Below are 22243 nucleotides of genomic sequence, written 5' to 3'. Positions count from 1 at the left end.
AAGAAGAACTTCCCAGACCCAAATTTAGCAATGAGCAAACTCTATGCATGTGACCAGGAAACACTAAGGTCAAGTGTCTAATTGCATTTATGCCATTGTCATCCAAGTAATTATCTTTCCCCCCTGGCATTTCAACAGGGTAAAACTGAAGTGGGTTTGAACTGATATCAGAAACTAGGTAACCTCCATGGCTTGCCTGCTGGGCCATCTCCTCTCCTTTGGGCTCTGTTGGTAAAGCAGACAGTGGTTATATTCCTCTGAGATACTTTTTTTAGGCTACAGGTTTAAGTTTGGAAGAATCTTCATAATCATGTCAATTCTTGTGAGGTAGAAGAGTACATCCCCAGCCAGCAGCATGTCTTTGGTAATAATGTTGAATTCAAGTGATGGAATTTCGAACTGTATCCTCGCATGATTATATGTGAGTTTGATTCTACATCTGCTGCAGATTGGTGTGGGGTCAAGTATAATACATCACTATAACAGTGCACATTAAAGACAGATGATTCTGGTATGTTGTGATACATGCATTAATCCTAATATCTTCAGTCATTTTGAGGAATTAAAGATCCTGGCTCACATAAGCACATAACTGAAGGAACAGCTATTTTGTGCCCTTTGAAGTGTGCAGACACAAGGTGTTTAAGTGGTGGTAGCCTACATACAGGACTCTACTATCGTTGCTGAAAAATGGCACCCCTTTCCTCCAGCCTCCTAACAGGCAACCTCTTAATGCCAGAAAGATTGTACTGGAATGAATCAACCACAAAAGCTGTCATTAAGAGCACTTCTAAAAGCTGTCAGTAAGGTTTAAGATGAACACTAGAACAATTTGCTGAAATCTGAAGCCATTTTATGACCCTTGCATTTTGAGAACCCTCTGGATATAACTATAAAATGCTGTGCTGTTTTCTGCTAGTGTTTGGAGAGGGAAAAAAAAAGCAGTGGGAGATAAGGTGAGTTCTGCACAATCTCCTGTTATTTCAGGAAGGACTGGTGTTTTCTTCCAGGTTTTCACAGCCATGCTGCACATCATTCACCTCATAATGATAATAGTGTATAATCTTCATAATAGTGATAATTGTCATATGCAGCTGCATATTTTAAATTGCTCCCTGGTTTTAGAGCAAATTTCATTTGTTGGCATTAGAAGACTGGTTTTTCATGTCCCTGTCTATTTACCCCTACATAACCTCACTGCTATCTGTCAGAGCCCAACTTCTGATAAGAGGAAAGGTGACGCGCCAATGTCAGAATATGCAGACTCACGTCTCACAGTTGTACCTCAGCTCTCGCGTACCTGATCTTTTAAATTTTTTTTTTTTGGCACAGCACAGGCAATCAAAATTTATCATCCAAATTAAGACTGTAATTATATTTTGATAAAGATCTGGCAATTCAGTGACAATGAAATTTTAAGGGTTGCCGGGATACAGATGACTCTGGATTATGGGGAAGCGTTTGCATGTGGAATACTAATAAGCCAAGGTTTTTCAGCATCCTTATCTAGACTTTTCCAATAGTGTCTGATAACCCACACAATCAAGTGCTTTTTCTTTGCTATTATTCTGGCAAAGTGATGATTAAAGATACAGGCTGCCTTTTATGAATGAAAAGGCGACATGCGCAACATCTAGAGACACACATATGTCCCCGTTTGATGTACATGGAAGGTGGGGGAATAGAGTGCTGACCATGCCCACGTTATTAAGCCCACCAAAATAAAACTTGCCTGAGGTTTCCCACCGCCTCAGGGATAACAAGGAGACTTTGTGGAAAGAGTAAGCCTGTTCCATTGCCCAAGATGGGTGCTGCTGGAAGCCTTCTTTCACAGAGCTGAGTCCCCACTGGGCAGTGGAAGCTAGAGGATGTCTCAGGTATGAGCATGGGATAACCAAATACCCCAGAGCTTGCTGTCGAGGCAAGATGGCCACAGAAATAATGGCACCATAGAGCTGGGGGAGATGACAAATGGCTCGATTCAACCCACAGCTGCCAAAAGGAAGGCTGTGTGTGGCTCATGTGCAGGCCCCTTCTTGTGCCAGCCCAGGAGATGAGTAAAGCTCAACCTCAGTGCTGCAATTCAATAAAAGAAGAAGAGCTATAGCACTTTCTCTCTTATAAGTGTCTGGTCTGTATGTGACACTAATTAGTTATTATGGAAAGTTATTGCTATTCAATAACATGGCCTGCTGACAAGGTATTATTTACTGCCAGTGCTGCTGTAGCACTTGGACCTCAGAGGGGCTCGTCTCTGGCACTCCTGGCATGCTGCAGCCCAAGCCCTGTCACAACCCAGCCCATATCCCACGCCTGTCTCCTAGGGTTTCTGCTGTGCAACTGGCCAGCAGCAAGGCCAATGAGTAGTTTGTGTTATCACCTTGCTACAGCTCTGCTCTGGACTGCTTGCTTCAGATATAAGCACCGTAAGGGAGGCCGGTAAGAGAAGGATCTATTTTGCCTTGCACTTCGTTTGTCCCAGACTCCCCCTCAGCACCACCTTACCAAAGCCCTTTTTTCCCCAGATGTCTAACTCCAACTGTTAAGTCAGCTCCTCAATAATTATTATACCTTGTTCAGCAGTGGTTTAGGGACTTAACTGTAGCACATGGTTGTCTTTTTACTACGTATCAGAACAATTGTGTTACTTTACTTTTTTTTTTTTCAATTAACTATGAAACAGTGAACGTGTCGTAACAATCTAAAAAAAAGTTCTGGTGGCATGTCATCTGCATCAAAGTGAATGGCTTTATTTTCCTGCTGAGCTGAATTCCTCCCAGTGAGGAGGTGAGTGAATTTTATTCTCAAGATGTTCTTTCGTGATCTGTAAAAAAGGGCATTGACTTAAAGCTGTGCAGTTTGAATAGCAAGTCAAGCAGATGTGATTCAGGAGGCCCAGGTTCATGAGCATTTTGGGGAGGTAGAGTCCATTGGAGATGCTGCAGCTGCAATATAAGATGAAAGACTGAACCCCTTCTGTTATATCTTGAAAAGCCTTTTAAACATGAGGTGTGTAGTGCTTAAGTGGTAGCCTCCTAGTCTTCTCAAATTCAACCTGCACAAGCAGTAATGTGCTTTCTTTCTCCTTCTGTAAAGTGCATGAACATGTGATGCCAATCTCAGACAACTGCAGGGTAGTTTGTGACCCCAGGAAAAGGTTTTCAGCTTTGCTCAGTGGAAATTCATACTTCCTGGGCAGAAGAAGTATTTACTCAGTAGGTCAAGTGGGGAAAGGTCAAGAGGGGGAAAGTTGCAATCAACGAGGCTAAGAATAAAAGCTGAGGTGTCCCACACTTTTATCTCTTTTATGTATTCTGAACCTAAAAGGCTGTGTTTCCCATAATATGTCTGAATGAAGATACTGAAGCGCTTTTTCTTCACTGATTATTTGTGCTTGTGCAAAGGTGTGGGACAAGGCTCTGAAAAGTGTGTGATCCTTAACCAGTATAACTGTGCCAGCCAAAGCCATTACTATAATTTATCAGCATAACACATCTTTTTGATGAATGTGAGAGTGTGAGGAGTAGGCTAACTGCTAAAATGCAGTTCTGTCAGCATGGCTGGAGCTACTTTGCCAGTATAATGTATTGGAGAAAGACAAAAGTCATTTCGTTGCCTTAAAACCCAAAGAACCTTAATCGTTTCAGAGCAGAAAATGACCCCAGCTGGAGCTAAATTAGCTTGTGTGCACAATATACTGCCTTGTACACCTCAAGACCTCCCAACACCTATGTGTAGAGTTCCTGCATTCAGGTGAATTGTCAGGCTGGGATATACTATGAGTTTGAGCTTAGATGCAAAACCAGAAGCATGAAATATGACCATTCTGTGTCATGCTGGTAGAAAGGATAGGATAGGATGGATAGGATATTTTAAATTGGAAGTGACCTACCTACCATGATCATCACCTACCTACCAGTTCAAATGGAAGATTACTAATACAAAAATCAGAATAAAACTGGTCATCGTCAGCTATAATGGTAAAACCAGTGTTACACTATGTAAGCATCTGGCTGGAAATGTTAGGTACTGCTGAGATTTATACCTAATTGACAGGTAGCCCCAATTCTCCCTGATTTCATCACATGAAAGAGGGATTAATTACCTGATGACCTGTGCCTCCACTGACACAGCTGGGGATGACAGCAGCTGAAAGTCAGGTCTGGAAAATTTAGAGCTGTGGTTCAATGGGCCTTTGCCTCACAGTAGGGTGTGGGCTGAGTCTGGAGTTGGCTGGTGGAAGAGACGTTTTTTCCCTGCTGGGATGAATGAGTCTTTGCAGACTAGACACTGATGGCACTGTTGCAAAGCTGTGCTTTCTGTGGTAGACAACAAATTCATTTGTGTTTGGTCCCCCAAAAAAGAATTTCTTAATACAAAATTTACCTTAGTTATTACTTGAATAAGCTCAGCTCTGGGCATGTATCTGTCTCAGTGGTTCATGAATAGGGTGAGAAAGTGTTTTCTGCCTATGACCCTGCTTCGAGGCTTATTTCTGTGAGTGGTGTGTGGCACTTTGGTTGTCATTGCTTTGTTGTAGCTGCAGTACTTCTGGAACAACATCATCTTACACTCACTGAGTGACCATAGATAGAAGGGCATCAAAGGGGAAGGAAGATGAGTAACTTCTAGTTATAGCTTTAGCAAATATTTCCCTTAGTCTTAAATATTCATGATTGTGGCTGTAACTTCAGCCATGATAGAACTGGAATTTCTTAAAGGCTTGAAAATTATTCCACTTGTCCTGTAGAAGTATCTGCAAAATAAATTGTTTTCTGGGTCAAAACAAGAATCCACAAAGTTTAGGTATTTTCTTCTGACAGGCTGAAGTTGTGTTGTAGCTTTTCCATCCTAGAAGTATGTGTAAATGTTTGCAGAAAATAGGGAGAGTTATACTAACTGTGGAGAGGCTGCTCTGATCCTTGTAGAGTGAGGAAGCATTGCAATATTTGGAGAGTTTCTATTGTGCAAATATTGCAGACAAAAGGAATCAGGACTCTAATAGAAGGGAAAAAAGATAACCAAAATTAGTATCTCTTGAATTAATCTTTGACATTTTCATAAATAGTGGCTGCACTTTTTAGATACTTCTTCTTTTGTGCTGTTGCATAGAATCTCTTTTTTTTTCTCTGAGAAAATCAAAGCAATCAAAGTGTGTTAAGTATGCCAATACCTGAACTTCCGAAATAACTGCGTGACAGAAATATTGCCAAGCACACCCAACCCTCACTCACTATGCGAAGACATACTGCATCCCACAGGAAATCAATACTTACTAATGTGAACAAGCATGAAGATGAAATTATCAAACTGGCAAGTCAGGGAAGCAATCTCGATTTATCAGAATTAGATGTGATTTAAATGTAGTAGTTAAAAAACCTCAAGTGATAATGAATCTGGCAGATGATCAGTGAATTTGTGTATCTTTCCATGCCATGCGGGTCCAAGCTCTGGTAGGAATAAACCAGGACACCAGGATGCTTCTTTTTTATTCACTGACCATGGCAGGTTAATTCTGAATAATGAACCATCCATTATTTATCCAGGCCGGAATTTCTAAGCTGCTTGTCAATGGTGGAGTTTGCTTGTGCTGCAAAAGCCTGTAAGTCCAAAACTGCAGCCCAGGCAATACAAACCACAGCTCATCTGCAAAGGTTCAGAACATGTTCTGGCAGGGAATAAGCAAGCCTACTTTTATCTGGAAGAATATAACACTAAACAAACCCACCAATGAAGTATTATTGGATTGGCACAGGGTCTATTATTGTATGTATAAATGCTTAGTGTAGAGGATGACTTCTGCCCTTAAGACACGAAAGTAAAAGAATATAGAAAAGGCTAAGAGGTCCATGGGAGGACAAGAGATGGCTGTGAGGGCCAGGAGATGACTTGGCCCAGGCCAGAGGGGGGATGTGCCAGCACATCCACCCACCAGGCCAGATTGTCTCCAAACAAAAGCAGCATAGGCAACCACCATTGGAAAAGGCTGTCTCACTGCATATCAACTTCTATATTTTCTTCTTCTTTTCCCTTTTTTTTTCCTTTTTTTTTTTTTTTTTACCATCTTAAGCTCAGCAGCAGAGGTAAGAGCTTGTTTTCATATTCTCTGTAACACCCTTACGATACTTTAGACACTACATAGAAAAAAAGCAGATGGCTGTGAACTGATCTGTATTTGTATATAAAATGTCTTCAACTTTGCGAACAATATCCATGCTATAAAAAAAGTTGTCTGAAGTGGCTTCCCCTCCCCCCGTGCTGGCAGATGCTACTGGAGATGATAAGATGTGAGGATTGATTGCCACCTCCCCCCAGACAGCATCCTGCCAGATCAGGGCTGCAGTGTATCTGTGGGTGTTGTCTGCCTTTCACTGTTCAGCATGTATAGCATCTCAGCCTCTAGAGCAGTCTGGCACCTCTTCCAGCACTTCTTTTTTTAACGCCACTTGGAAAATCCACACAGAAATAAAGATGCAGAGAGGAGAAGGCAGTATAGTGGGAGGGAGCTGATTAGGGCCAGACCTGATGTCCCAGTGTAGCCGAAGGGTCCAGAGAAGTCACGAAGAACCACAATTCAGAAAGGACAGAGCAAGGACAGCAAAATTTGACACTGGTCTGGCTTACTGTGTCGCATTTCTGAGTGTGTTTACCCCCCTTCGTCATAAAGATTAGTGTGTTTGTTCAGTTTCCCAGGCAATGCTTCACCTTTTGAGTTAAAAGTCACATTATACCTTGCTGGCTTCCTCGGTTGTGACCCAAATTTGTTTTTTTACTTTGCCATTAAATATATTCAGCAAGTAAACACCCACCCATAGCTTCGCAGACTGTTTGTTTCCAAGTAGGCAATCCTGCTAACCTGTAAAGGCAGTGTCTGTCCTCTTGGTGCCTGGTGCTGCTGGGGCATGGAAGCTCAGCACAGTCCATCTTCTCATGGTCCTTGCACAGTGAACAGAAGAGGACAGGCTCTTCCAGAGTACTATTCAGAGCTCTCTGAGTTTCATTTGTACTCAAAATCAGTGAGGAGTCTATCTGTTAGCTACAGAAATTCTCCAAGGAAACAAATCTCCCCTGAGGGAAGTTACTTTTGTGATTACTTGCTGTTGCCTGCTTCTTTGTGTTTGGAAATGTTGTCAACTTTGCTCCTCGTGAGCAAATCCAAGAGTCCCAGGAGTGCTGTCTCCCCCGATTCACCATTCCACTCAATACATGATACATTAAGGTCAAACACTGTTTGCTACTCAATGGCCCTATTTTTCACTTACACTTTGTGCATGGTCATTTGAATGACGATGCCCTTCTCCCCTCTTTCCTTTTTTCCTTTCCTTTTTAATTTCCTGAAAGTGTTTCCTGGTTTAATTTCTTTTCCTGCGGATTTTTTCCCCTGCAGCTTATTTCCTGCAGTTTATTTCATTTTCATCACTGCTTTCAGTGGAGAGTTTGAAGGCTTCCTGCCCAGCGTTGCAGTCGGCACCATTCTGTGGTGGTATTTCTGATAGTTACCAGTAGGTGTTGACACCTGACATTCTGGTTTTGACTGGTTGAAGTGAAAACGTACCCATTTCACCCTGCCTTCAAGTTTTCTTCTTCATGTGCAGTACTCAGTACATGGTCACAATAAATGCCTGCCCACCCTTAAAAGGTAGTGATTTTATGTGGATGTTAAGTAAGCAATTGTTTGCCACTCTATGTATTTGCTGTGCTAAAGCCAACTGTTGAAAACCACCTTATATTCAGTTCAACATGCACACAAAGGCAGATGAGTTACAAATGTTCAAGAATTTGCTATTTGCTATTTTGTTCTGGATAACAAATCTCCATGGAGAGTGGTCCACACCCCTGCAACATCTGACAAACCCTGTAGCTCTTCAGCAGTTGTGGTTTTTCAGAAACCTCATCAGAACTCAATTAGGTTTTCTGCATAAGTATGTGACTTAACAATATAAATGTGAGTACGAACAATAGGATATGGTTTTGGCTCATAAAGCCATACTAGCCATAACAATAAAGGATAGTCTATGTTATGATCTTTATTAACACCTTATGACACTTTACAAGAAGTAAATGTTTTCATGCTGCATTTTATGTGCTAGTTGTCATTGGGCATGATGCCGATATTCGAAGTGGGGGTTAGTGGGATAGCGTGACTTGTAGGGCGTCCATAGCTGGCATGGTAACAGGTTTGCATCTTCTGCAGGGATGTACAGGGGGATACAGGTAACAATGCTTACCTCTCAGTTAAATTTGCAAGCTAGCATTTCCCATTTGAGGCTTGTGAACCGTTTTAGGTAAGCAAGTATCTGAAATATAGTAGAAAACAGTGCAACTCTGCAGAAAAAAATATTAGTGCCTAAAGTGAGCAAGCTGAGAATATGTTATTAAAATAATAATAACAGTGGGAAAATAACTTATCTTGTCATAAGTTATTCATCCCACAGTCTAGGTATGCAATATCACTGACAAAGACAGCCAGTTACCAAATGCTGTTTGGATGGGTTCCTTTTAAAAAATAATCCAGTATATCTCAGTGGCTTTGTACACATGTGTATAGAAAGTACTGTAAGTAATACGGTCCATTCATATATCATAACAAGTCTTTGCTTTACAGATTAAGGGCTAAATTCAAGCCCCAAAAGCCCGGAGGGGAGAGGCTGGAGCCCTAGCGGGGAGTGGTGCTGGGACATGTCCTTGGCAGTGCAGGGCAGGGTGGAGGGGACTTGCAAGGCCAACAAGAATCCATCCCTAAGCAGGTTTCTTCATTAAAACCAATTCTTTGGAGAAAGTATAGAAGGGGAGGGAGCAGAAATCTATATTTTCAGATGGCTCTCCCTCCCCTTACAAAACAAAAAGGACCGTGTTCAATGTTGTTTCAACAAGTGAAACTCAGCAGGTCAGCAAGCCATGTTACTTCTTCCTAGCTGGCTTCTTAGCGTGGCTCTCTAAACCCTTATAGCTGCATTTGCTCTAATGTTTTACATACAACTCTTGTCAGAAGTGGTACTGGAAAGGGATATTGCTTGACAGTGTTGAAATAGGACTCTTCTCCTGGCCCAGAGCCCCTTCATGGGTTTGGTGCTGTGCAAGCCTAGTTTACAGCCTGTTGTCTGAAACTGGGCTTCAGTTAAAACACTTGGGAGGCCAGAGCCAAAATGAATATTTGAGAGGTCTGGTGATGGAGGACTTGGGTATTAACTGAGTTTGGAGAAGAATTTTCCTGAAAAGACCCAGAGGAGCTACACAGTGAAGTGATTGTATCTTTAACTGCATCCCTGTGCCCAGCCACCATAAGGGTGGCTCAGGAGTAACCTTGCAGAGTCATGCATGTGAGTTTTGTTGCCTGCCGCAAGAAATATTGGCTTACCATTACGGGGAGGAAGCTTCCTGGGACATGCATGACCTCAAGAGCAATTATTGGCCTGAGACAGAGCCAGGTCTCTGAGTCCCTCTACAGGAAAGGACTGATGGTGCTGCAGGAGCACGAAGAATGTTTCCCCAGGGGAAGAAAATAGAGCTGCTGTTGGTCCCTCCATGATGACTGACTTTCTGTCTTCTCCCAGATGTCTGTGAGTAATTCAAAAGAACACATGTAGCAATAGTAGCATAGTACTTACTAAATATAATTGGAAGAAACTGTTGCTACTTTCCTCAACTTGAAGTCAAGCAGGATTCAGGGCATCTAGCCAAGCACGCTGAAAAAGACTGATGGGGAGGAAGAAGTGTGAAATACGAGACACCGCCTCTACTCTTAACACATGGCTTGTTGTTCCTGACTTTTGGAGGTTTGATTTCTCAGCCTACTTGAGGTGCCAGTGTAAGGGAAGAGAGGCCCATCTTGTTCGTTTTCTGTGTAAACTCTTCAGTCTTGTTTTTCACTTGGGAGCAGCCTCCAACCTCAGATACTGGCTTCCCCATGCAGTTTGCTGAAGGCAAGAGGGTCAAACTAGATCCAGAAAAACATCCCAAGTACTTTTATACTAGGTACAAAATGTAACCTGTGTCTTTGATTTGGTTTTGCTTTTCACATTTCACAGTGGTTTTCCACTATAGCGTATGTGTTACCCTTCCAAAACAATGGCTACTTGTTGGGAGACATATCAGGGACTAATAAGATGAAGCAATGGGGATATAGGGCATTTTTTCATACAGGTTATCAGCTTGAGTGAAGGACAGGTCAGCAGTAAACAAAAAGCTGTCACCTACTGGTGGCCGCCTGATACCCTTCAGAGAATAAGTTGATGCCCTCAACCTGCCATCCAGGAGACAGGTACATGTATCACAGCACTGCTGGCATAATTGATGCTAAATGCCACTTCTGAGAGCCAAACGGAGAAGGTACAGAGATTGATGGAGACTAACTCTTAGAGCTTTGATGGAAGGTTGTGGTTTATGAAGATTTCAAGGAAAGCAGAGATATACTTGCTGTACTTGGAATAAGTCATCTGAATCTTATCTTCTTATATGACAAACACAGCGTATTCTATGTCAAGTCATCTTCCAGCATGCTTTTTCAAGGCTCACAGTCTTTTACAGGTGGTCTGTATGTTCGCAATCATAGAGAGGTTGTTTGTATTATGGAGGCTGATGTGGAAATAGGTGCTCCAATGTGTGAGGAGGATCCCCAGCTATTACTGGAAAATGACCACTTTAGGTGTAAATGTTCTGATAGAAATATGCAGGGCAATTGAACGTTTGGAGTACGAGAATACGCAAGATACAGTAAAACTGCTGCCAAAACACTGTTTGACCTATCACAAAAATGTCTATAAGCTGGGGAATGTGAAAGTATATTTTTCGGAACATTCTGAAGTTAAGCATTTACCAAGGCAGGTAGAATAGTAAATGAATTTTGTAAAACTTTGTTCTTGGGTGCTGGCATGTGAAATCAGAGTGACTGATCTGACAACAACATCACAGCAATGTTGCTATCAGAGAAGAACACCTCTCTGATAAAAGGGAGAGCATTAGGGTGACCTGCTGGAGCAACTTGGGCAAGCTTAGTAGTGGTTTGGGCTGAGTTAATGCAGGAGAAAAATAGAGGAGCAGTGAGAGAGAGAGAGAATTGCAGAGGATATCTAAAAATGGTCTTGCAAAGTGTTTTATAGAGATCACACACTACACACTACACTGCCAGAGATAAGAGACTTTATCTTGCTGCGCATCAAGAGTGGGAGTAATGCAAAGGGTCAGCATGGGAAAAAATCTGTGTTGACAAGTGCTGAAAGTGCATCAAATTGGGAGAAGTGCTTTCAACTAATTAAGCATGCAGGATTGAAATGGCTGTCTTGAGACACTGATTTCAGTTACATGCTGTCTAGTGTGTGTGTACCCAAACATCGTACGTGTGTGTGTGTGTGTGACATCATATCATCCTTGCTATAACCATCCATTCTTACCACTAGGTCCAGTAACTTTAAACTTGTTTGGTTTGTGTTTTTTTCTTTAACACTGTTTATGCCTTCACTATTTTACTGGCTTTTTGGTTACCTTTTAGTCAGCTTTTTGTTTTCTCATGGAGCATGGTAGCAAACTGAAATGAGTATGAAATGAATACTCCAGAAGAATAGTCAACCTAATGGCAACATCAAGGTTGCCAGGCAGGACTCCCGTGTTGTCTGTCTTTTTTACGATTCCCCTGCAGGGAACTCTTAAAGGCCATGTAAAACAGGAATGAAACAGGAATAAAAGAAGAGGAAGAAATCGTTGGCTAGAGAAGAGCTCACAGGAATGAAGGCTTGAACATACAAAATGCTTTGTATTTCTGAGAGGTTATTGTCTCTCCTGCAGTGACAGCTTTGAAATACTTTGAAATATCAAGTCCCATTCTGGCTGCTGTAACTTATCTGACAGAGTTAGAAAAAGCAGTTAAAAATATGTTTAAACACCACCAGCAGTGGCAAGAAATAAAACAGCACAAAGAGCATAAAAGATCATGGTCTTTCTCAACAGTTTCTGCTGTCGGTGAAACTTCTGCCTTTTTGCTTGACTTTGAAAAATTTGCTAAATTGTCCATCCATGAGTGCAGAGCAGAATAATAATTGTGCTCATGTTGCTGCCCACACATAGCTAAAGACTTAACTTGTTTTGTCATGTCTCCTCTTCTGTTTGTCTGGAGGGCAGCTGCAGCCTGTGTAGACAGTCATGATGGCTTTGATTTGCACACGTAAATGCCGGTGGCAGGACAGATGTGGTGATCCAGGCTTCAGGTCCAGACCGGCTGCTCAAGCTATGTCTCACGGCCTGTACCACTGGAGTTAGCTCCTCACATCCACCTAGTTACACAGCGCAGAAAATCCTCAGAAATCATTTGGGTTTCTGCTGTGATAATAGCAATAATAAATAGTGATGTTCAAAGCCAATACAAGCCATGTTTTCCAGCATGGGCTCCCAGAGAGAAGTAACCAAGGAGCAAATGACCCAAAACGGGGCATCAATCACCCACAGCCCTGTGACAGTGGGTGCTGTGAGGTGTGAAAAGGAAATGTCTGTAATGAACAGCACCTTCACGAACATCAGAGTACACCAGGAAAGCAGGAACAAAAGATGTGACCAAGAAGGGGAACAAATTTCTTGTCTTATGTGAGAAGCACACTTAGAAAGCTCTGTTAAGGCCTAGGTAGGACCTGCCTCAGCTCTCACATCTCCTGGGGGAGCTGGACTGCACACAGCTGCCCAGGGGAGAGGAAGACAGGGAAGCACAGGCAGGGTCCTCAGCAGCACCCACTGTGCCAAGAGGCCAGAGCATCTGTCCTCTTCCCATCATTGGATGTTCCCCACTGCAAAAGGGCTTCAGAAGAGAAAGCCACCACTCTCAGGTGTTGCTCTGGTGCTGACATAGACAGAAGTTATTTCTTCCCCTTGGTGGGGAAAGGGCATCTTGGCCCTGCCAGGGTGAAAGAGGGTTCTCGAGGGCACCAGGGTATGTCTGGATTTCTGGCTCCAGTTGTTTGGTACTTTTCTTCTAGAGGTGTGAGGGAAATTGTGTGCATGTCCATGCTTGTAGGTGGTAGTCACTGTAGGTAGTTGGTGAAATTATGGTGAGGTTGCTGTGGCTCAGCTGAGTGATGGAAATGATGAAGAGCCAGGTGCCTTATTTGCAAGGAACAGCAGCCCTGCCAACACACTCTCTTTGCATGGGCATTTTTCAATCCTTTAATAAAGATGCGACAGGAAGGTAGATCATCCAAAAACCTATTTGTGGTTCCAGTTGGTGAGGTTTGCCATTGGCAAATAGGTCAAAACCGGGGGGAAATGTCTGGGTGCGTACATGATTGGGAGGAATAAAACAGCAATTGTCCCACCTCCGAGGAGCTCCAGGCTCCTGTGTCCCTGCTGAGTAAGCCCTGGCACCCTCTGTGCCATCACTGTGAAGCAACAGCCACAGAGGGAGACGTTTGGAAAGTACTGAGCTTGCTGATGCATGTGGGACATGTACAGCAGAGAAGTGACTGTAGATTTTTACCAGCCTTGTAGGCTTAAGCCCTCCGGGTGTTATAGTGGAGACATGAGTACTTGGGGGAAGCATACATTAGAGACATTCAGGGCTATAAATAAAATTCACATCAGACTCAGCACTTGCCTCAATGAAACATTTATGCACTAAAATGCATGATAAAGTTGGATGTGTTGCCAGACTGCCTAGTCTTTGAGATAATCTGGTCTTTCTCAGAATTAATTCTCTTGTGATATTTTCACATGAATTTAGCAGGCAGTAACTCCACTGCTGACCTGAGCAGGAGGTAGGGAAGTTTGATCAGGTTGAACTCTGCTGCTAGTATACGCCTATTTATGCAAAGCTGGGTGAACATACATTGAATCACAAGAAAAATGTCTCCATTTTTACCTGAAATGCCTGGAAAAAAATATAATTTGATAAAATGACAGGACAGCCACCTTGACAGTGGAAAAGAAGGGCTTCCCTTCTGTGGATCCGTTAACATTGGCTGGTTTCCTGACAACCATGGTGCTGCTGGCCATGGCAGCCTTCAAGAGCATCCCACACCTGTGCAGGGAGGAGAGGTGGAGATCTGCTGGATGTGCAGCCCCCAGCTCTTTGCAGCTCCTGCAAAGGGCCTGTGTCATTAGAGCCTCTCATAAGAGTAATTGGGCCCTGGAATAGGCTTATTTGCTAGTCTGTTCCTTTTTAATTGTGTTTACTTGTCTTTTGGAATTCAGATACTTTAATGAGGGTTCAACAGCTGCAGGTTTGGGTTTGCTTGAGCAGGAGCTCAGGGTGTGACAGCTCTGGGCTCTGTCCCTCAGCATGTAGGCACCTTCTTTGCTTGCCACTCAAATCCCCTCCAGGCTGCACAATTTTCACAGTTTATGCCAAATTGTATTTTCTCTTTGAACCGCAAAACATAGGAAATGATCTTCCCCCACCTACCTACCTACCCTACACATCCCTCCCCCTCTCCCCCGCCCCGGCACCTGATAGCAATTATAATACAGAAAAAAATAATCAGAAGTTGAGAAACAGAAGGAGCTGGAGGGGGGGAGGCAAGTGTTTAGAGAAGCAGACGGAGTTGGAGGGGGGGAAACCCCTGGATCTATCAAATAAATAGAGCAGAAATCTTTCTTGCTTGGCCTTTGTGGTGTTATTATTAGAACAAATACGCCTGAGTGCACTAAAGCCGCACAACCTTCAAGCATCCAGCTCTGCTACGACAGGATCCTTTTTCTGCTTTGCTGAAGGAGGGAGGGAGAGTGAATGAGAGGATGGGAAGCTGAGAAGGGTCTAAAAATGATAAATATGATCAACTTTGATAAAACAGCTATTTGGAAACCTTCAAAAATCTTCTCATGAGAATAGCCATTAGTGTATGTCTGTTTGACATTGGTTGTCAGGAAACCAGCCAACGTTAATGGATCCACAGAATGTAGTGGAGAATCCATTTAAATGGTCTTTTGTCATTTTGTCATCCCACAAGACAAAAACACCCCACACACAATTACTTTAACTCAGGAATGAAATGAACACGATAGTTTATATGATTCACTTGTATATTCTCAATTGATCAAAGCACCCACTAAAAATACATTAGCAATCTATATCTGATGCCTGAAATGCAGCATTCCCTGTATCTGTACCAGCTTTTTTTCTCATTCACTGTGGTGTCCAGCTGTTAATGATTTAAAGACTGTGGCTTTACGGTTTCTGTATTGCTTTATTTATTATGCGTATTATGATGATGCTGAGGGGCTACAGCCACGCACAGGCTCGGCATTGTGAAAACAGCCTGCAGTGTAAAAGACTGAGTAAAAGGAAGTGCTGGCTGAAAGAGATACTCTATTCCTATTTTACAGAACAGAGGCATAGGGAGTGTTAATATTTAACCCAGGCTCTTAGCAGAAACATGTGGTGAATCTTTGACTGCAGAGGTCTTCTAGATCTCAGCCCAGTGGTCTTTGACTGCTGAATTACCCTACCACAGGGTTGGCTTTTATCTTTTAGTGGAAGCTTTTTAGTTGTAGCCTCTGGCTTCAGCTCTCAGCAATGGTGCCCAGCTCCCCAGGGCCCATGCCCAAACAGCGAGAGCCAGGCAAGATGCTGTTGCAGGAGCATAGGCAATGTGTAAAGGATATGGAAGGACAAGTGCAAAGGACAGTGTGCAAGGAGTGAAATGGAAGCAGGTCCCTCTTTCAGTGGGCAATCACATCTGGTAATCCCCTTCAGAAAGGGTGCAGGCTCTCTTGCTTACTGGTTAGCTTTTTCCCCCTTCTTCCCCCTTCCAGGAGGCTTTTCTACAGCTTTGCTGCTCTGAGGTTGGGATGCTGTTCTTCAAGCATCCAGCCTAATTGCATTCATAGTGAGTTTATACTTATTTGTCCTTAGGCTAGCATTGTCCTCTGCCCTACTCAGTGCTTCTCCCTCCCTCTGAGCTTCTCTCCCACTGCAGGCTGAGAACATTCATCCCCTCACAGAACTTCTGCCAGCTCTTTAAGTTTCTATTCTGGACCTCCCGGAAAATCTACTCCAGCTTTTAAGTATTTTAAAGGACTGATCAGTTCAGTGTGTATTCTGCAACATTTCTGCTTTCTTGGTGTCAGTGGGGCATATTCCCTGACACGGCAAATCAGAGCTCCTGCACGGAAAGGCAAGAAGATATGGATGCACGCTGGCTGGAGCCATGGCACAGGGTACTGTAAGCTTCTTAGTGCCCTATCATTTGAAGATAAGCAATGTATTTGTGCTTCATTTTTCTTCTGGTACAGCACTATGCACAGCTCTGCCAGGTTTGCTGGCTAAGCGGGTCTTGTTGGATGGCTAAGAGGTCATGCTATTTTGTCTGCAAACAGCAATGTGTGTCTACAAGAAGTAAGTAGCAGAATTGTATTAGTTTGGTTTTATTTTTAAGTCTTACACAAAGTATATTAACCCAACTCCTACTCTTCTTATTTGTAAAACACTGCCAAAGCCAGAAGAGCTTCCTACCAGTTAAATTTTGCAGGGAAATCTATTCTAGTCCAATGAAATGCCTGAACATTTCATGAGTAGGTAAAACTTCCCACTCACTCAGGGAGCTCTGTCAAAGGAACTACTGGAGCTTCAGTCTAGACAGATTTTTTTTCTGGAAGTAGGAAGGAACTGCTTGTGCCTGCTGTTTCATTAGCCTCCAGGGTACAGTTTGTGATTATGAATATCACATATCCTCAGTGACAGAAAGAATGGGTGCAGTATCATTACTATCACAGATTTTTGCCCTGCGCTTCCAAGGAGGCAGTGTGGCTCAGAACAGGATCGGGGCACGTTGCTTTGTGTCTCAGTACCCAGTCTGTAAAATAGACATAGTGCCAGTGAAATATTCACCTAATGCAGCTGTGAGACAGACAAGCCATCGAAAGCTCTGCATGTGACTTGGCAACATAATGCTATTACAATGTCAGTAATTTAATCAGTAAATCCTCTTGATGAACAAACACCCTACAACTCCCCTGCACTTTCAGTCATTGTTTTCTTCACCTTGGTGCCTTTCCTTGCAGTAATGCCATGACCAGTTGCATGGAGCAGCACTGCAAACATGCTGTAAACTGAGTGAAACCTCACCTGTAAAATTCCACTGAGCAGCAAGGCAAGGCTGCCAACTGGACACAGAGCTCAGGGTCCCTTTGGTGGTGCTCTGAGACTGAGCTCTTCCACAGGCCTATCATCATATTATACCACTACTTCCATCATGACACCCACAAAGTTTTATGAATGGGTTGGTTTTTTTTTTTTAGCAAAGAAACTGATAAAATCTGTCAGCATGCTACGCGTGGCAGCATGGTTCCTAGGTATCCCCTCTTGTCTGCTTCCTCCTTCTTCTTCTCCTACTGTACTTTCCCAGTTCCTTTCTCTATACAAAGCACTGGTATGCCTTCAGCCCAAGTGAATGTTGTTTTGCATTAAAGACGAGTAAAGCATCTCCAATAGAGGGCAGCTCTCTGCAGGTTGCACTGACTCCTCGTTGAAAAATGGCAACTGCTCCTGCAGGTCGGAGAGTGTGAAAGCATGGAAAATATGAGAGCCCCAAAATGTGATAGCTCCTTGGTTGGAGACAGTATACTGCTGTGGACATCCTGCTGCAAACCCCTTTCTTTGGCGTGGCCTCTCACTGTGCTGCATTAGGTAGGCTGCTGAGCACAGACGGGACAAGCCTGCTCCGTGCATCTTGCTAGGGAAGAGTGCTGGTATGACCCTCCTCTCCTACTTTGGTGCTTGGAAAGCTAACTACTGCTTACACTGAGGTTGGACACATCTCTCCTGAGAAATTCTCTCAAACCTTTAGTGGACTTGGTTCATGTAACTTTCAGAGGCAGACTTCTGGGATTTCTCTGTAGAGGAGTTGAAGTGTTCCTGTCCTTTACATGTCCCTGTCTATTAAGGCAGCATCTTTTGATAAGTGACAGTTAAAGTCGCTCAGCATGGCGGGCAGTTAACCTCAGTCATTATGTGCTCGAAGAGAACGAGCTAGCAACCTGTGTCAGAAATCAGTCGTGCAACATGATGTAGTGAAAGAGCATATTGGCAAGAGAATCGGTAAATGAAAGACCCATTCCTCCCTCTGCCCTTGCCCAAAATGTCACTGTGGGAAGGTTGCATAGCTTCTTTGTGCTTTCATTTTGCTATCTATAAAATTATTATCCCTTTAGTCCATATATTTAAGACCAATACAGTACCATTGCACCTCCTTGCTTCAATAGAGCCATTTGCAATTTGGCAGAAGCACATTGTCTAAATGCTGAGTTGTGTAATGTGGTGTGGAAACACAGAGAAGATAATGGTCAGTGTTATTTGGTGGGAGGAGAGGTGCTGTAACATCCCCAGTGCTTGTTCTTGGCAATGCTGTTCTAAGCGAGAGCCTTTGCCTTTTAGCTAGGTTGATGTAAGAGAGGCTAGGAGCCTTACCTTGCGCTCCATTTTTATCCTACAGCTGTCTCCAACCTGGATGCAGAGAGCAAACTGAGTGTCTATTACCGAGCACCTTGGCATCAGCAAAGAAACATCTTCCTCCCCTCCACCAGACCACCTTGCGTGGAGGAGCTGCACCACCACGCCAAGCAGCATCTGCGGGCCTTGCGCAGAGGTAGGTGCTTGCACACACTCTGGCTCCATGCTCGTGACACCTCTCCACAATCCCCTCCGGGCAGCAGCAGGGTGCTCAGGCACAGCCACTGGGCTGTGGCCACTGGTCTCCACTGAGAGTGAGGTACTCAGTCTAAGAAATAAACCTGAAGATGTAACTCTAGCAGTAAAAAGGCTTTTGCCCTCTTCAGCTTGTTTATGGTTACTAGAGGAGAGCTGAAAATGACTTTCTGCTTTTCCGTTTTACATTCTTGGTTTATATGTTTCCTATGAAAGTGTAATCATGTGAGCAAATCCATGCACTGACCCCAAAAGGATGGAGGTACTGAGTATTTCAATAAGGCCATCTTGTCTCCCTTCACTAAACAGATGTTAGACAATGTCTCAGCTCCAGGACAGATAAGATTAAACTTCCCAAGGGCTGAAACTGGAGCCCCATGGTATTGCAGAGTCTCCACAGAGACTAAGTTGTCTACACTAGGGGAGACCTGCATCCTTCAAGGGTGGCAGCTGAAAGCCAGGTGATGACCTGAATAACTTGGAAGGGTCAGGCAGGTGTCCCCTCCCCAGTCCAGGGAACACCTCCTGATGTTGCCTAACAGACTGGAGACCTGTAGCCTCAAAACCAAATCATGCCACACAGGAAGGAAGCAGGAGCAATCAAGGTCATAACGAGGCTCCTGGATCCCTACCATGAAGGGAATTTGCTAGGTGCAAACGTCTGGATGGTCCTACAGCAGCACACTATAGGGAAGGTAAAAGATGGAGAAAGGTCAGTTTTCACTGGGAACCTAACCAAGGGAAAATCCTTACTGGGAAGCAAGTAAAAGTAAGCAAACAAGCCTTTCTTCTGTGCCGTAAGAAAGGAGAAAATCCATGCAAGTCACCCTCAAAATGTTCAGCAGCAGCATCTTGTGTTGGAAATGTTTTGCACCAACAGCTATCATTGCCTTTCTCATTTATTATTGTTACCCAGTTATAATAATAATCGATTACTTGGATCTGCAAAGCATCTGCTAGCTGGATAAAATATTCCAATTAATTACCACATTTGACCCTCTCCGCAGATTTTAGCTCAGGAACACACTGTGGATGCAGTACATCTTCATAGCACTGCAGAGAGCGATACAGCTGAATTGCAATGACGGTACTGTTACAGTAGAGCAGAAGTTGGCTTTTTTGCTCTTTAGCGGCTCTGCTTTGCAGTTGTCCCAGGACCAGGCTGGTCTCTGCCTGCCACCTTGTGGGCAGGAGCAATCCTGACAGCAGCACGGGAAGGCAGCTGTCAGAAAATGCCTCATCATTTTAAGGTTACAAATCTCAGTTTTGGCAGTTTCCCATCCTCCACGTTTAACGGCAGCTGTGCAGGTAGCTTGTCACGTCCTGATTTATTTTATTTTGCAAATAACTGCATATACTGGAGTGAAAATATAATCCGAAATTTCCCCTAAAAGTTTTCATTGTGTCTCAGTTATTTTTCCGATCAGAATTTAATTCTCTCTTTATCTGTTTATACAGAATTAAAACTAAACATTATATTAGAAAACAGCTATGCTAGCAGCAAACATGGTTGGCTGGATCATAGCTATGTTCATCCGGTAAATCTGTCATCTCCTTCCAGAAGCACTCCTTGCAAACAGTAATTATCTAACTGTCACTTAAAGTTAGAGATGGGAAGTCCATAATCATTCTCCCATTCACTTGGAAGGTTTCAGAGACTTGGGACTCATGTTGGAAAAGGGCTATATGTTGTAAGCCCATGGTGAAGGAAGGCTTCTGTGGGACAAGAGACATTTTGACTTTTCCAGGGTGATCTCCTTCATCCCGGGACACAGAGCTGCCGCTGTAACAACCTTCATAATGTCCAGCTAATTCTCAGGACCCAGCACTGCCCTGCAGCCAAGGAAGGAAACCCTACCCAGGGCTGTGTTTCTTTCTTTCCCCTCAGAGGAGTGTATTTTATATGGGTAGAGTGCAAACATTACCACATCTTGATGTTTCAAGGCACCAGGAGCTGCAGGTTCCCATGGGGAACCAGGGCTTGGCTCCCAAGTGCCTAGAAGGTAGCTCCTTTGTCACTTGGGAAAAAGTTTATAAATCCCATCTGGGGACAATCCAGCTCCAGTGCACACGCAGGGGTGTATTATATGAACATTATTCTTACAGGGGCTGGGATGTCCAATAAGTGCTTGCCCCCTTTGGTTGCAACAGGGATCATAGATACTGGTCAGTGTGGAAGAGCAGGACCTTCATCTTTGAAGTCCATGTCCTGTATGTGTTTTTGTTGTGCTGTTTATATGTTTTTAACAGTCAAAAAGACTCATGTCTCCTTTCTCACCCAAAACAGAACACCGAAGCCGAGGTGATAAGAGAGAGCAAAAAGTGCAAGGCCCCATTGCTGTGGTGGCTCCTCCCTTTCCTCCCTTCCCTGCAATCTGCAGTCAAAAGAGGCAAGCGATAAAGGACCGACACTTGCTACCAGTAAGTCTTTCACTGCAGCTATCACACACAAACACATTATTAGCCATTATGGGGCCTAAATGTGCCAGTGCCCTTACCCAAGCCTGTGCAGGTACAACACAGCTGACTGTTGGCAGCATAACAAAGGTTACAGCATACAGCAGCCAGCCCCAGGATGGACATTTCCATTGAGAAACCTTTTCTATTTCTCCTGTGGCCAGCACATTCTCACACTTCTCCTTGCAGTGATTTACATTCTTCTCTCCTGCTTCAGGTAGCACTTCCAAAACCCTCCTGTAATTTCAGAAAGTGCTGTAACTTTAGCCTTAGCATTAGCATTGCCAGGAGCCAAGAACTCAAGGTCTTTGAGTGCTGCCTTGAGGCTCACGTGTGCAGATAGCCTCAGCAGCACTTCTTCAGCTACAAGGAACATCACTTCCCATGTGTATATGGGCAACAGTCCTGTTCTACACTATCCATCTCCATATGTTTTTTTCAGATGCTTCATATCACATATGTCCTTGCAGCCAGCCAAGTGGGAACTCCAGCTGAAGAGCTGGTCTTGTATGTCCTGTATGTCTGTGCTGACTTGCCACTGCTGCACTATTTTGAAATCAAATTGTGGTGGACAATACGGTATTTATCATCGTTAAAGGAAATGCACCAGATCCACAAATTTAACTCTGACTGGGTCCACAATTCTCACTGTTTTCAGGAATTTGGTACCTCTGTGGCTCTGAGCGTTTGACCTATGAAAGTGCCATAGTAGCCATTGCATTCCTCAAACCAGTTTAAACTCCACAGGTCAGACCTGGATTTGACTTTTAAGTCAAGTCTTAATGCCAGCCCTCAGTGTAGGGATAGGTCTGTCCTGCATCTGCAGCTACACGGATATTGGCATCTACAGAGATGCTATCCATTATGAGCACATTGTAAGTGTGTAGCTATGAATCGCACTTACTTAGGTTAAAAATGCAAGTATATTTATCCTAATCCATTATATTAACCATTTCGAATCCTGTAGTGGTAAATGTGTTACAGCGTAAAGCGCTTGTCCAGGGACGAAAATGTCAGCTAGCCAGTCCATAAGAAGAGTTTTGTTTCTCATTTGAAAGCATGAAATGCATGGTAACATTTTGATTAGTTTGATTATTCTGGCTTTTTGGCTGCTTATCTGCATAATTTCAAGGAAAGCATCACCATCACTGCAGTGTTTGAACTGAT

General features: G+C 43.5%; 1 protein-coding gene across 1 annotated transcript in view; it reads left to right on the top strand.

Annotated features, from left to right (window-relative positions):
• Positions 1-22243, top strand: part of NHS (NHS actin remodeling regulator) — a gene marked incomplete at its 5' end in the record, with an annotated part of 254050 nt that overhangs the window by 211983 nt on the left and 19824 nt on the right. Inside the window, 2 exons of the mRNA XM_080614308.1 lie at positions 18408-18560; positions 20907-21040. Coding sequence (XP_080470434.1) covers positions 18408-18560; positions 20907-21040 — 287 coding nt within the window. The remainder of the gene's footprint in view (positions 1-18407; positions 18561-20906; positions 21041-22243) is intronic.

Source organism: Psittacula echo (assembly GCF_963264785.1).
Source record: "Psittacula echo genome assembly, chromosome: 3".
Lineage (NCBI taxonomy): Eukaryota > Metazoa > Chordata > Aves > Psittaciformes > Psittacidae > Psittacula > Psittacula echo.
Note: the sequence above shows the minus strand (reverse complement) of the source record. Positions and strands in the feature narration are given on the sequence as shown.